The sequence below is a fragment of the Schistocerca americana genome, chromosome 9 (genome assembly GCF_021461395.2).
Source record: "Schistocerca americana isolate TAMUIC-IGC-003095 chromosome 9, iqSchAmer2.1, whole genome shotgun sequence".
In the NCBI taxonomy this organism is placed as follows: Eukaryota; Metazoa; Arthropoda; class Insecta; order Orthoptera; family Acrididae; genus Schistocerca; species Schistocerca americana.
Window position 1 is genome coordinate 125,498,279 of NC_060127.1, and position 14,880 is coordinate 125,513,158.

Genomic DNA, 14,880 nt, shown 5'->3' on the forward strand with positions numbered 1-14,880 from the left:
TCCACCGACAACGCTTGACAACATGCGTCAGCGCATTGTCAATGCATGTGCGAACATTACGGAAGGCGAAGTACTCGCTGTTGAGAGGAATGTCGTTACATATACTGCCAAATGCATTGAGGTTGACGGACATCATTTTGAGCATTTATTGCATTAACGTGGTATTTACAAGTAATCACGCTGTAATAGCTTGCGTTCTCAGAAATGATAAGTTCAAAAAGGTACATGTGTCACATTGGAGCAAGTGAAATAAAATGTTCAAACGTACCTACGTTCTGTATTGTAATTTAAGAAACCTACCTGTTACCAACTGTTCGTCTAAAATTGTGAGCCACGTGTTTGTGAGTATTACAGCGCCATCTATCACAAAGCGGAAAAAGTGGTCCAACTAGAACATTCATATTTGTTTACATACTACACGAATATGTAATAAAAATGGGGGTTCCTATTTTAAAAAAACGCAGTTGACATCCGTTTGAGCTATGGCAGCGCCATCTAGCGGGCCAAACATAGCGCCATCTGGTTTCCCCCTTCAAGCTAGAGAAGTTTCGTTCTTTGTAGTTTTTTCGTTTGACGCTTATTTCGTGAGATATTTAGCCCGGTCACTGTCGATGGACCACCCTGTATATGCATATCGCCATCACCTCTGTGTAGTACTAGCTAATAAAATCTTGCCTGAATTGTGTACATGCATGAAGATGAGTGAAAACATTGAAACGTCTCTGTGAAGTCGTTTCATAAGTCGCTTGTCGAATTCTGTGCAACCTATTCATTTTACTACCTGATTTTAGCTCAATTCATGAACTCTTCCAGAAAGACTGAGCACTCAAACAAGGCCTATTGATTATTATATGTGTGTTTTAATGTGGGTTTCGGTTTTGTTTTGTGGGAATCGCTGAGTTGGTCATCGTCTGCTGGGAGCAGACGATGTTGTTTCTCGTTCAAAGTAGAGCACAGGATGACCAACTTAGGTCTCCAATTCCTGAACAGAGAGGTTTCCCCTTCTTAGTCGACGGCTGTGTCGAAAGCTGTATTTGTGTGTGAGGTTGGAGGGCTACCCCTCTGCTAGCTTCCGCTGCACGAGGAGCTAGGTAAGAGAAAGGGGCACTCTTCGGTGAACGCTTGGTGAGCACGGATCGTAGCTGTTAAGGGGGGTTTCAAGTGATAGGAATCAGGTTGAGTTAGGACTTCGTTATGTTTAACTGGGGAAATACTTAAGAACTTTAGCTAAACTGAAGCGTGTGAAGCGAGTTATTTTTTAAAATGATTTTTAGTATTATATATTGTGGAAATTGCTTTTGTCTGCGTGTGCCGATTTTGTGCCACGTGTTTGGTAATCAGTGACCCTTCTGGTTCACCACGACACCACAATAGGCTTTGTTTTAACAGTTTGCTTGTTTAATGAGCTACAATTTCTGCAAGAATATCTGTTCTATCGTGCGCTTTCTACAAAGCAGCACAACAGTTTGAGTCAGAATGCACCACGTGCTCTAGTTCGGCCGTTTGCAAGCAGCAGACGCAGTTAATATGTTAAATAATGATCGCACAGTCTTGTGCATTGGTTAAACCTGTGTCCAGAATAGAGCATGCGTATAATCGTAATGCAAATCTCACTTAGATATTTTTATGGTATTAATGAAAAGGAGATGATAGTATAATTGTCTCCCACCCCCATCTGCTGTGTTTCTTCTTGCTGTAGTTAAATTATGCTCTGTTTCATTGTCACGTATTTCTTACTTAAATATTTCGAATCAGGCACCAGTTATGTGTAGTTAGGATGTGCAACCAAATATTTAGTTACAATAAATAATCTACGATAAATTCTTTGGCGTCGATCTTACCCCCTTACTCTGATTTCCAATCCTGTATTAATCAAGTTGCTTCATGAAACTTCCTGGCAGATTAAAACTGTGTGCCCGACCGAGACTCGAACTTGGGACCTTTGCCTTTCGCGGGCAAGCGCTCTACCATCTTTTTTTTTTTATTGAACAAATGGAGAGTACATATATATATACACCAAGCAACAGTTCTTCAAGGTACCAGTTAAACATATACAAATTAGTGTTAAGTGAACAAATTATTAGAATAACATTAAATACCAAAAAAATGGTTCAAATGGCTCTGAGCACTATGGGACTCAACTGCAGTGGTCATCAGTCCCCTAGACTTAGAACTACTTAAACCTAACTAACCTAAGGACATCACACACATCCATGCCCAAGGCAGGATTCGAATCTGTGACCGTAGCGGTCGCGCGGTTCCAGACTGTAGCGCCTAGAACCGCTCGGCCATCCCGGCCGGCTCATTAAACACAACAAAATATAACACATCCTGTTTTCTTTGTTTTTTTTTTAATAATTTGTATTGAACAAACTAAAAGTACATATATATTCACTATGCTAGAGTTCTTCAAGGTATCATTTAAAAAATACAAACGACTGTTAGTTAAACAAAAAAAATATTAAAAAGAAAAACATTAAATACAACAAAATATAACATATTCTGTCCCCTTCCTTTTTTTTTTGGTCGATGCATGAGAACGTGGATAAGGGTGTTGTATCATGTGACAGGTAGGCTTGGTACACCCCAACTTTGAGGGGGGTCAAGGAAGACGCTGCGGAGATAACCGGCAAAAGTTTGTCGGTAAGATGGTTTTCGGGTGAGGGTGCTATGCGCGGTCACAACTTTATACCAGAAGTCAAGGACTGTATGTGGACCACTCTGAAAGAGGTATTCTAAAGCCTGTCCCCGAAATCAGATGAGGGCATGGTGCTTAGCAAGAGGGTAGTGAAATGTCTGGGACAACAACAGGAAATCCGGGGTTACCGTCGTTGGCGGGGCACGGAGGTAAAAGCCCACGATTCGTTAGATGAGGAGCCATACGTTTTGTTTCAGGGGGCACATAAGACGGTGCTCGTCGGTGTCTTAGAGCTGACGTCAGGACAGAGTGGGGAGGTGGCCAGTCCTATACGATAAAGTCGACTATTAGTCGGGAATTTTCCACAGACTGGCCGGCCGAAGTGGCTGTGCGGTTAAAGGCGCTGCAGTCTGGAACCGCAAGACCGCTACGGTCGCAGGTTCGAATCCTGCCTCGGGCATGGATGTTTGTGATGTCCTTAGGTTAGTTAGGTTTAACTAGTTCTAAGTTCTAGGGGACTAATGACCGCAGCAGTTGAGTCCCATAGTGCTCAGAGCCATCTGAACCATTTTTTTTTTCCATAGACTAAAATATACCAGAGTGCAGACACAAACGACGGTAAAAAGGGTGCATGCACACACCCCCAAACCGTGTGCCAGTTAATGTCAGGATGCTGTAGCACCATGGGATCGCAAGGGTTGGACAGCATAAACAAACGATAATAATCTCTTGTACGGGGAGGACGGGTGACTGGAAGATTGGCCCGAACGTAGCTGAGTTCTGTGAAACAATTGGCGACGTGGTACAATAATGGAGAAATAGGTGCCACATTGATCGGTGGGTCAAGAGAAGCTGGTCGGAGGATATCTAAGATGAAGTGTTGGCAGAAGTGCCAACACCGTGTTGCTGAAGGAGGCCGAAATGCACGCTTTTAAGCTCACGCAGACTGGCGTGAGGTCTGGAACAAGGTAAAGTAATAATCCTATAAAGAAAAGAACGTAGTTCTTGGAATACTTAACTTTAATCCACAATTGGAGAACATCGCTCTTGTTTGTACATGCTTCACAAGAAATATATCAAATGCTATGGCGCCTTGCTAGGTCGTAGCAAATGTAGCTGAAGGCTAAGCTAACTATCGTCTCGGCAAATGAGAGCGTATGTGTCAGTGTAGCATCGCTAGCAAAGTCTGCTGTACAACTGGGGCGAGTGCTAGTAAGTCTCTCTAGACCTGCCGTGTGGCGGCGCTCGCTCTGCAATCACTGACAGTGGCGACACGCGGGACCGACGTATACTAATGGACCGCGGCCGATTTAAAGGTTACCACCTAGCAAGTGTGGTGTCTGGCGGTGACACCACATTCCTCCCCCGCAATTCGGCGTACAGTTGTGTTATAAGGCTTCCACCCGCCGTGGGGAGGACCCCATGTTGACGTATGCGACGAGGTGGGGAGCCTAACAACAGGCGAGGCTGTGCCACCCACACCCGGCCATTCGATCCGAGGGGAGCTAGGAAACGCCTGAAAACCTAGTCCAGGGTGCACGCCAACATGCGGTGTATGCGCCCGGAGAGAGACAGGAGGGGCCGAAGGGTCGACCTCCATCGCGTTGGGGCACCCGACGGGCGAAGACGACATGTGGTCCGGAGCGGGCAAGAGTTCCATGTCGGAGGACAACTGATCACAGGATGCGATCGGCGGCGCGTGACCCAGGGAGGCGCTTGGCGGCTGCAGCGAAGCGTCCACTGCGGGCGGCGCCGGCGGGAGGACCGGCGGCGGCGGCGGCGCGTCGCCATAGGGCAAAATGGAAGGCATCGTCGGTAACACCTGGGGCTGAGGCGAGCCAGTAGATGGGTCCCCAGGGCGCTGACCGGACGGCACCGTCGATGAAAGCAGACGGGGAGCGGCAGAACCCGTGCACGACAGGGGCGCAGCTGATCGAGATGCCGACGCACCTCACCAGAAGCCCCCAAATCCAGATACATAGCGCGGCCGAGGCAGCGAAGAATGCGCCCTGCGAGCCAACGCCGTGAACCGCGATAGTTGCGATAGTATACAACGTCGCCTGGAGCAAAAACAGGTGGCTGCCGCTGCACAGGAACCTGATGCGGCGGATGCAGCAAAGACATCAAGGTTCGATGAGGACAACCGTGGAGCAACTCAGCCGGCGAGCGACCATCTCGGGGCTGAGAGCGATACGAGGACAAGAAGAGCAATAACGCGTCCTCCCGAGAATGCGACTCTTTCAACTTCAACATCTGTGACTTGAAAGTCCGAACCAATCGTTCAGCGGCACCGTTTGAGTGAGGCGAAAACGGCGCGGATGTCAGATGTTGAATACCATTGGCCTTGCAGAATGACTGAAATTCTGCGGACATGAATTGTGGGCCATTGTCGGAAACAATAGTCCGTGGAAGACCTTCAATGCAAAAGATAGCGGATAACGCTTGGATGGTGGCAGATGACGTCATGGAAGACATCCGGACAACAAAAGGAAAATTACTGAAGGAATCGACCAGAACCAACATCGAGCATTCCAGAATGGACCAGCAAAATCGATGTGCAAGCGTTGCCAAGGGGAAGTGGCTTTCGGCCATGCAAAGAATTTCCGCGGTGGTGCAGAGTGTTGTTCGGCACACGCCATGCAAGAAGAGCACATATTCGTAATCGCAGCATCGATTCCGAACCAAGTACAGTGTTGCCGAGCAAGTTGTTTCGTTCTCACCATACCCCAATGTCCTTGGTGGAGAAGCCGTAAGAGGACTGTAACGAACGTGGGACTACGACCCTGGACTGATCATTATCAGAACGCAACAGCAAAACACCACAGCGAACAAAAAGTCTCTCCTTGTGAGCAAAAAATCGGCGAACCAACGGATCCTCGATCCGTCACTGTGACAAGGGCCATTGCGTAGCAACAAAACGCAAAACGGTAGCAAGGACAGGGTCAGCAGCTGTGGCCGTAGCCACACGACGAAAATCAATCGGAAACGATTCGACCACTTCATCGGTTTCCGCGTCAATGAGCAGGCAAGCAAGTTCGGAAGAATCGAATGCTCTGTCCTCAGCAACAGGCAAACGGGACAACGCATCGGCGTTTCCGTGCTTAGCAGTGGACCGATACAAGATATCGTAGCGGTACTGCGAGAGGAAAAGAGACCAGCGAATGAATATCTGCGCTGTACGTGGAGGTACAGGCTTGTTCGGATGAAAAAGCGACGTCAAAGGTTTGTGGTCTGTGATGATGGTAAAGTGACGACCATACAAGAAATCATTAAACATAGTAACACCAAAGACGAGAGCCAAAGCTTCTTTCTCTATCTGTGAATAATTTCTTTGCGCAGACGAGAGCAATTTGGACGCAAAGGCAATAGGGCGATCATGCGATCCATCTTTGTGCGCAAGCATAGCACCGATCCCGAAATCCGATGCATCCACCATCAACAAAAGGGGTTTCTGGGGATCGAATGCCATAAGGCAAGTATGGGTAAGCACCGCCGATTTCAACTGGCGAAAGACGCGTTCGCATTCCGTCGTCCAGACAAACTGAACACCTTTACGGCGTAACCGATGAAGCGGAGCTGAAATGGAAGAGGCATGTGGCACATATCTGTGGTAATAATTAATTTTTCCCAGCACACTCTGTAGCTGCTTCAAATTCTGCGGCGAATGCAAGTCTTGTGTGGCGCGGAGGTGCTCTGGACAGGGATGTATGCCTTGGGCATTGAGTACATGGCCCAGATAGGGTAAGTCACGAGCAAAAAACACACATTTGTCCTTCCGCAAGCGAAGACAATTTTGTCGCAAGACCTGAATTAATGTTCTGAGATTGGCTAAATGTTCTTCTTCCGTCTTTCTGGAGATCACAATATCGTCCAGATAGTTTGCTGCAGTAGGGACCGAGGCACAAACAGTTTGCAGATATTGCTGAAACAATGCAGGGGTGGATGCACACGCGAATGGTAGTCTTTTGAATTGGTACAAACCAAGATGCGTGTTAACCACCAAGACACGCTGGGATTCTTCGTCCACCGTAATTTGCAAGTACGCATCCGCTAGGTCCAACTTCGAAAAATATTTACCCGGGTACAGTTTGTCAAAAAGATCTTCCAGGCGGGGTAAAGGAAAAGTTGCAATCACTAGTTGCGGATTCACTGTAGTTTTGAAGTCCACACAAAGTCTCAATTTTCCTGAAGGTTTTGGCAATATTACTAAGGGTGAAGCCCAGAGAGAAGCCTGCACACGTTCAATCACACGTTGTGATTTCAAATCGTGTAATGTTCTTGCAACTTCATCACGCAATGCGTGGGGAACATTGCGCGCTCTGAAAAATTTCGGTTGCGCGTTGACTTTCAGTTCCAAATGTGCTTTATAGTTCATAGCGCAACCAAGGCCCGGTGCAAAAATGTCTGCTAACTCTTCACATAGACGAGAAACACTATCTGAAGGCACAGTATGATTCACTGATAGTACCTGATTTACTATAGACAAGTTAAACAACTGGAATAAATCTAAACCAAACAAGTCCACTGCAGAAGAAGGACGAAGGGCGTAAACAGACACAAGTTTTGTTTGTCCCTTGTATGTTGCAAGAAGGCTGCACTGTCCTAACACAGGGATCGTGTGACCGGAATATGTAGTTAGCTTAACATTTGCGGCATGCAAGGGAGGTGTGCCCATTTGTTTGTACGTGTCTTTATTGATCAATGAAACTGCAGCTCTGGTATCGAGCTGGAATGGGACCACGTTGCCATTAATGTCCAAGTCTACAAAAAGTTTATTGTCCTGCCGACGACAAGAGCGACTGTCTCGTGCAACGTGAACAGGCTCTGGTACAGAAGCACTTGCGTCTTGACGGGATTTCCGTCGACGGCGACGCACACTATTTGTGGGACGAACACAGTCACTGATAGAGAAAGTGGCACTGGGCGGAGTGGAATGAACTGCATGAATTTCCATGGGCGACGGTTCACGAGCCTGGGTATTCTTGGTTCGATTCCATTTCCGGCGTGAAGCAAATTGCCTGGAATGGTTGGGAGTGTCCGATCTGAGCTTTTTCTGGCAAACGCTCTGAACATGTCCCTTTTTATTACAGAAAAAGCAAATAACTTGGCGTGACGGGCAATTCTCACGCGAATGTCTAGTAGCACACCGCGGACATGATTTTATCACTGCATTTGCTTGCTTGCACGGCACACTTAGCGGAGTGCTTGGCGGCAGCTGCGCGGACGGGCGCGAGGGCTGTTTACTGTTCTGTGCAGCGCGCCCGGCGGGCCGGTTAATGTCACACACAGCTGGCGAAGTTGCAAATGATTCCTGAGCAAAGTCAAGTGTGTCTTGCCTATCCAATATGTCCATCACTTGTTGAAGGGAGGGATTGACTAGTCGCAAAATCTGTTCCCTGATACGAACATCAGAAACGTTCTGTGCAATTGCATCATGTACCATAGTATCTGAATAAGGGAGGCCACATTCAAACTCAAAAGCACAATCCCTAGTAAGGGCTTGCAAAGTTGCAATCCACTCCCGATTAGTTTGACCAGCCGCACGTTTTGTATGAAAGAACATATACCTTTTTGCAACGACATTGACTGATTATTTGAAATATGCATTTAATGCCGACAAAATTTCGTCGTATGACAGAGTTGCTACGTCGCGTCGGTGAAATAATTTCACTATCATTCGGTACGTCTGGACGCCTACACAAGAAAGCAAAAAAGGCTGCCGCTCAATGCCTTGAATTCTGTAGGCGGCGAGCTGGAATCCAAATTGGCGTGACCACTCCGTCCAGCTTTCCAGTGCCACATCAAAAGGACGAAAAGGTGGTGCAACTGCGTGTTGTGGCTGCGGTAGCGGTGAAGCGGCGGCCGTATCGTTTTGCATTGCACGTTGACCCTGGCCGAGCTGTCCAAGGGCATCCAATAAGGCCTGCGTCTGCTGATTCTGTAAGCGATAAAATTCGTACAGTACTTCTGGAGATTGTGGCGAAGCCATGACACAAGTAATTTAAGCGAGTATAAAGAAGAAGACCCTTTTGCGACTCGTCGCCAAAATGTTGTGACTTGGGAAGACAGCCAAGTCACTATGAGAGGAAGCCGAAAGGCACGCGCTTAAGCTCCCGCAGACTGGCGTGAGGTCTGGAACAAGGTAAAGTAATTATCCTATAAAGAAAAGAACGTAGTTCTTGGAATACTTAACTTTAATCCACAATTAGAGAACATCGCTCTTGTTTGTACATGCTTCACAAGAAATATATCAAATGCTATGGTGCCTTGCTAGGTCGTAGCAAATGACGTAGCTGAAGGCTAAGCTAACTATAGTCTCGGTTAATGAGAGCGTATGTGTCAGTGTAGCATCGCTAGCAAAGTCTGCTGTACAACTGGGGCGAGTGCTAGTAAGTCTCTCTAGACCTGCCGTGTGGCGGCGCTCGGTCTGCAATCACTGACAGTGGCGACACGCGGGACCGACTTATACTAATGGACCGCGGCCGATTTAAAGGCTACCACCTAGCAAGTGTGGTGTCTGGCGGTGACACCTCATAAGAGACTGCGTGTTAAGGACGGGACCGGCCCCTGCCAGTGTCGCAACAGAGTGTGGACAAAGAGTGCAGAAGATCGTGCCCGCACGTTGACGAGTCCGAGGCCACCTTTTGCAGGAGACAGTGTTAGAGTGTTGTAGCGGACTTTGAAAAGTGCCCCTGCTGACACGAAATATCCAAAGGCTGATTGGATGTGGCGGCCAAGGAGTAACGGCATTGGTAGGATCTGGGTGACGTGTACCAGTTTAGGGGCGACATACATGTTGACATTGGACACACGTTGGAGTTGGTTTAAGTTACGGTGCACTTGACCGCGGACATGGGGCCGAAACGACTGCAAAAGCCGCCGGTAATCCAGGGCCACTGTGCGGTGTGTGGAGCTCGTAAATTCGATACCCAAGTAACGAAGGGTGGCACTGACTGGGAGTGGGGTCGGCACAATAGCCGGGAGGCCGCGCCCAATGTGCATCTTAGTCGATTTACGGACATTAAGAATGCTACCAGAAAGACGTCCATACTGGTGGATCCATTGGATGGCGTCATTGAGTTCCGTGGAGGACCAGGTGAGAAAGAGGAGATCGTCCGCATAAGCCCTACAGTGAAATGTGTAGGCTCGCAAAGTGAGGCCCTGCAGTCTAGAGGTAAGTCCAGTGATGAGGGGCTCAAGTGCAATGGCATATAGTAAAGTAGACATAGGGCATCCTTGACGCACAGAGCGGCGTATAGGAATCGGTCCTACAAGCCTCCCATTGACTTGTACCTTCGAGACCGCGGGAAGTTGTAACCGGCGAATGGCATCGACAAAAAGTAAAGGGAACCTCATACGTGTCGCCACCATGAGGAGGAATGGGTGTCGAACGCGATGAAAGGCAGTCGTGAAATCTACGAATACCAGTGCTGCACGAAGGCGACAAACCGACGCCAGTGCAATGAGGTCACGGCATTCTCCTAGGGCTGTTTGTAAGGTGGCTCCACAACCACGTGCAGTCTGCTCAGGTGAAAGGACCGTAGGTAAGACGGTGCGTGTGCGCGCTGCTAAGAGGCGTGCATAGATTTTATAGTCTGCATTCAGTAGTGTAAGGGGGCGATGTGCAGAGACATGAGACCCTCCCTTCGGTTTAGGCACAGGTAGAAGAATGCCAGTGACGAATTCAGGTGGAATTGGGAAGGACGGAGTAAAGAGTTCCTGAATCATTTCCGTCCAGCGAGGAAGCATTAACGTGGTGAACGCCCGGTAAAACTCCACCGGGAGACCATCTGGTCCGGGTGATTTGTTCTTGGCCCCCTTGTTGATCGCATCTACCACCTCTTCTGCGGTGATTGCAGACATCATGGACGTTGACTCCGCTACGGTGAGGGTCCGATCAGGGGAAGGACGGAGATCACCAGAAATGGGCGTCGCCACCGGTTCATCATCATAAAATTGGCGATAATGTTCAGCAAAGGCAGACATCACTGCCGCCTGTGTTGTGTGGTGAACACCATCGGAGGTCGTGATGTTGGGGACGAAAAGCCGACGTCGACGACTATGGTCGGATGCGGCATGGATTGTGGATGGGGTTTCGTCGTGGAGGAGGTCTTGTCGTCGGGAACGCACTACGACACCATGCAGTCGTGCACGTTGAAGAGAGAGGAGACGAGCTTTAGTACGTTGTCGTTCCCTATGAGTGTCAGGTGATGGAGGGACTGCATCGAGCTCACGGAGGACGGCGTAGTGAAAATTTGTGGTTTCTCGATGCCATGCTGCTGCTTCCTTGCTACATTGTATGAAGGCCTTTCTGATTGCAGGTTTGGCACATGTGAGCCACCAATGGAACGTGGATGTGTACTGCGGAAGGCATCTTTCGCAAGACTCCCATGTAGTGGCAATACATTGTCGGCAGTGTGGATCATTAAGGAGGGAGGTATTAAGCTTCCAGTAACCTCTGCTGCGCCACACTGACTGAGGTGGCAGAGCCAGGGAACAAATGACGGCGCAGTGGTCCGAAAATGCAAGGGGCCATCGTTCAGCTTGGGCGACTTCATTGCCAAGGTGGGCAGAGATATAAAACCGGTCCAGTCTGCTCGCAGAATGTGCTGTATAATGGGTAAAACCGGGGGTATTGCCATGAATTTTCTCCCAAACGTCCACTAGATGAAAATCTTCGATTAAGGTGAGCAGCGCCGGGCATGGCGAATAACCAGGCATTTGGTCCTGCGGATGGAGGACACAGTTGAAATCGCCTCCCATGATAAGGCGATCATAACGTCCAGAAAACAGGGGCGCCACGTCATGTCCGAAGAAAGTGGACCGCTGCCGACGGTTCGTGGAGCCAGACGGAGCGTAGATATTGATGACGCGCGTGACGAAGATGGTAACAGCCATGCCTCTTCCACAGGGAAGGATTGTCGTGTCCTTGAGTGGGATTCCTTCGCGTATGTAGAAAGCCACTCCACGCCCTGATTGATCACATGTGGACGTGTATGAGTCGTAGACGTAGACTAGTGGTAGTGTGGCAACGCGTACTTCCTGAAGAAGGGCGACGTCGTCGTCAGAGGCCCGAAGCATGTCACATAGGAGTTGCAGCTTGGGTGCAGTGCCGATCATGTTGATGTTCAGTGTGGTAAACCGGTACGTTTGTTTCAGTGGTGGTGGACGCGCATCTACCATCACCAAGGGAAGTAAGAGGAGGGCACCGACAGGAAGTCCCGTCCCATCAGCTGCAGTGCCTCGCTTTTGATGTTAACAGGCAGCCTTGTCCGGCGGAGGCAACTCATCCGGAGGAGGGGGCGTATCTTCGTCAATGTCATCCTCCTGTGCCGTGGGTCTGTCCAATGTCCATGGGAATTGCGTCGTGGTGAGAGAGATCTGGAGTTGCCGGCGGGGAGACAGGCGTCTCAACCGGCGCACCGATCGTTACATTGTGCGTGGCGACCTCCATGGTGGTCCCGTCCTGCGAAACGTCTTGTTTATCTTGAAAGTTGTCCGCCGACCTCTGCGTGGAAATGTCGGCTGGCTGGGTGTCGTCTTCGTCGTCGCGGGTGGCGACGCTTTGAGAGCCCGTGGGTGAACGGCGACGGCGTTTGCGCCTGCGTGGCGAGCGTTGTTTGCGCACGTGTTCCTCAGTGTCGGACGACGGCAAGGAGGAGCGTCGACCTGGTTCGAAGGCGTCGGTGGGTACAATGAAATGGTCAAACAGGTGTTGTGAAAAAGTACTGTTCTCCTCAGCGTTCGGTGCGGGAGCCCGTTCGGCGGCAAGGTTGTCAGGTGGGACGTCTGCACTGGGACGGTGGGACGTGCCGTTTGGAAGGACCGGGCGACGGACTGGACGAAACTGTAGACGTGGCGAGAGCCGCTCCGTAAGTGACCGGCAGGGCGGTCATCGTGGGTGTGACGGACGCTTCCGACAACGGGAGCTGCGCGACACGTCGTTGAATGCATTCAGACCGTAGATGACCTTCTTTCCCGCAACCGGAACAGGTCCGAGGTTGGCCGTCGTACATTATAATGGCACGGCAGCCTCCGATACGTAGATAGGAAGGCACGTGTTTCTGCAACTCGATGCGGACCTGTCGACCACCGTTTAAAACTGGATAGGTTTGAAATTGTACCCATCGCTCGGCAACATGTTCCAGAACGTTGCCATAGGGACGGAGCGCCTCGATGACGACGTCTGCAGGTAGTTCGAACGGCAGTTCGAAGATCCTTATCGTCCGTGTGCCGAGACCTGCGTGATCGACGGTAACGGGTCCGACATTGCCGTCGGAATGACAGAAGCGCAGTCCACGTTTTGCCTCTTGAAGCACCTTGTCGCACGCCGCATCGTTGATCATTTTGACGTAGACGGTACTGCTAACTATGGACAAGTGGATACCAATTAGATCCGTTGGTGATATTTTAACTTCATCGCGAATAAATCGTTCTACCTCCAGGGCCTTGGGTCGGGCGAAGTCGGAACAAAAGTTGAAACGTAATGTCTTCTTCCGATAGTTGTGTGCCATGGTGGTCTAGAAGGGAAAACGGCACTGACAGCGGCCGAAGTAAACACAAACACACCGTGCGCGCCTCGCCCGCTCTGGCGTGTGACCGTCTCGCAGCACTGCCGGCGGCAGACTATCCATCTGAGCTACCGAAGCACGACTCACGCCCGGTCCTCACAGCTTTACTTCTGCCAGTACCTCGTCTCCTACCTTCCAAACTTTACAGCAGCTCTCCTGCGAATCTTGCAGAACCAGCACTCCTGAAAGAAAGGATACTGCGGAGACATGGCTTAGCCACAGCCTGGGGGATGTTTCCAGAATGAGATTTTCACTCTGCAGCGGAGTGTGCGCCGATATGAAATTTCCTGGCACGTTAAAACTGTGAGTTCGAGTCTCGGTCGGGCACACAGTTTTAAGCTGCCAGGAAGTTTCATATCAGCGCACACTCCGCTGCAGAGTGAAAATCTCATTTTGGAATTTGCATCTTGCACGACACGGAGTGATATTTATCTGGCTGCTTGAAGAAATTTGCGTACTTGTAATTAAATTATTAAAGTAATTACACTAATATTTTCCAGCTCCGTTTTATTTTGTAAATGGTTAGGAAGGGCTTGGGCTGGTGGCGACCCTGAATTTCTGAATTTTTATCATTATTTGTGTGAAAAAAGCAGCTAGAAATGCAAGTAACGCATATGGCTCGACGAGAAACGTCGTAAAGATAGTAATACGTTACAACGTTTTGCAGGCCGCACTGATGTGTTGATAGCCTACAAGACCCTCCAGTATCGGTCCATCGGGGAGCGTGCCATGCTTCGCCTGATAACGAGCTGGATGCTGGGACGCCAGAGCCTCGGGTACGAGGGATGCGACGACGGCCTGGCTGCTCTCGCCGGCCTCACTGACACCACGGCCAACAACCAGCTCGCTATGGACCTCGCGTGCTTCGTCGCTGCCGACTGCATAGACTCCTGCTCTGCGTCGGGGTACGTACGCCACTGAAAGCCCCAACCACCAATCTTACATCTACTACTCTTGTACTCTTCTTACATTTGTCCTTACACTGCCATTCACTTTTCCTATACCTCAAGACAACATTCCATTAGAACTACTGACGGCCTTGGGAGAGCCAGTCATGACAAAACTCTACCATCTGGTGAGCAGGATGTATGAGACAGGCGAAGTACCCTCAAACATCCAGAAGAATATAATAATATCAATCCCAAAGAAAGCAGGTGTTGACAGATGCGAAAATTACCGAACTATCAGTTTAATAAGTCACAGCTGCAAAATGCTAACGTGAATTCTTTATAGACGAATGGAAAAACTGGTAGAAGTCGACCTCGGGGAAGATCAGTTTGGATTCCGCAGAAATGTTGGAACACGTGAAGCAATACTGACCTCACGACTTATCTTAGAAGAAAGATTAAGGAAAGACAAACCTACGTTTCTAGCATTTGTAGTCTTAGAGAAAGCTTTTGACAATGTTGACTGGAATACTCTCATTCAAATTCTAAAGGTGGCAGGGGTAAAATACAGGGAGCGAAAGGCTATTTACAATTTGTACAGAAACCAGGTCGCAGTTATGAGTCGGGGGCATGAAAGGGAAGCAGTGGTTGGGAAGGGAGTGAGACAGGGTATTAGCCATTCCCCGATGTTATTCAATCTGTATATTGAGCAAGCAGTAAAGGAAACAAAAGAAAAGTTCGGAGTAGGCATTAAAATCCACGGAGAAGAAATAAAAACTTTGAG

The 14,880-nt window shown here is 49.2% G+C and overlaps 1 protein-coding gene across 1 annotated transcript in view; it reads left to right on the top strand.

Annotated features, from left to right (window-relative positions):
* Positions 1-14,880, top strand: part of LOC124550736 — a 102,341-nt gene that overhangs the window by 18,014 nt on the left and 69,447 nt on the right. Inside the window, exon 2 of the mRNA XM_047125456.1 lies at positions 13,877-14,114. Coding sequence (XP_046981412.1) covers positions 13,877-14,114 — 238 coding nt within the window. The remainder of the gene's footprint in view (positions 1-13,876; positions 14,115-14,880) is intronic.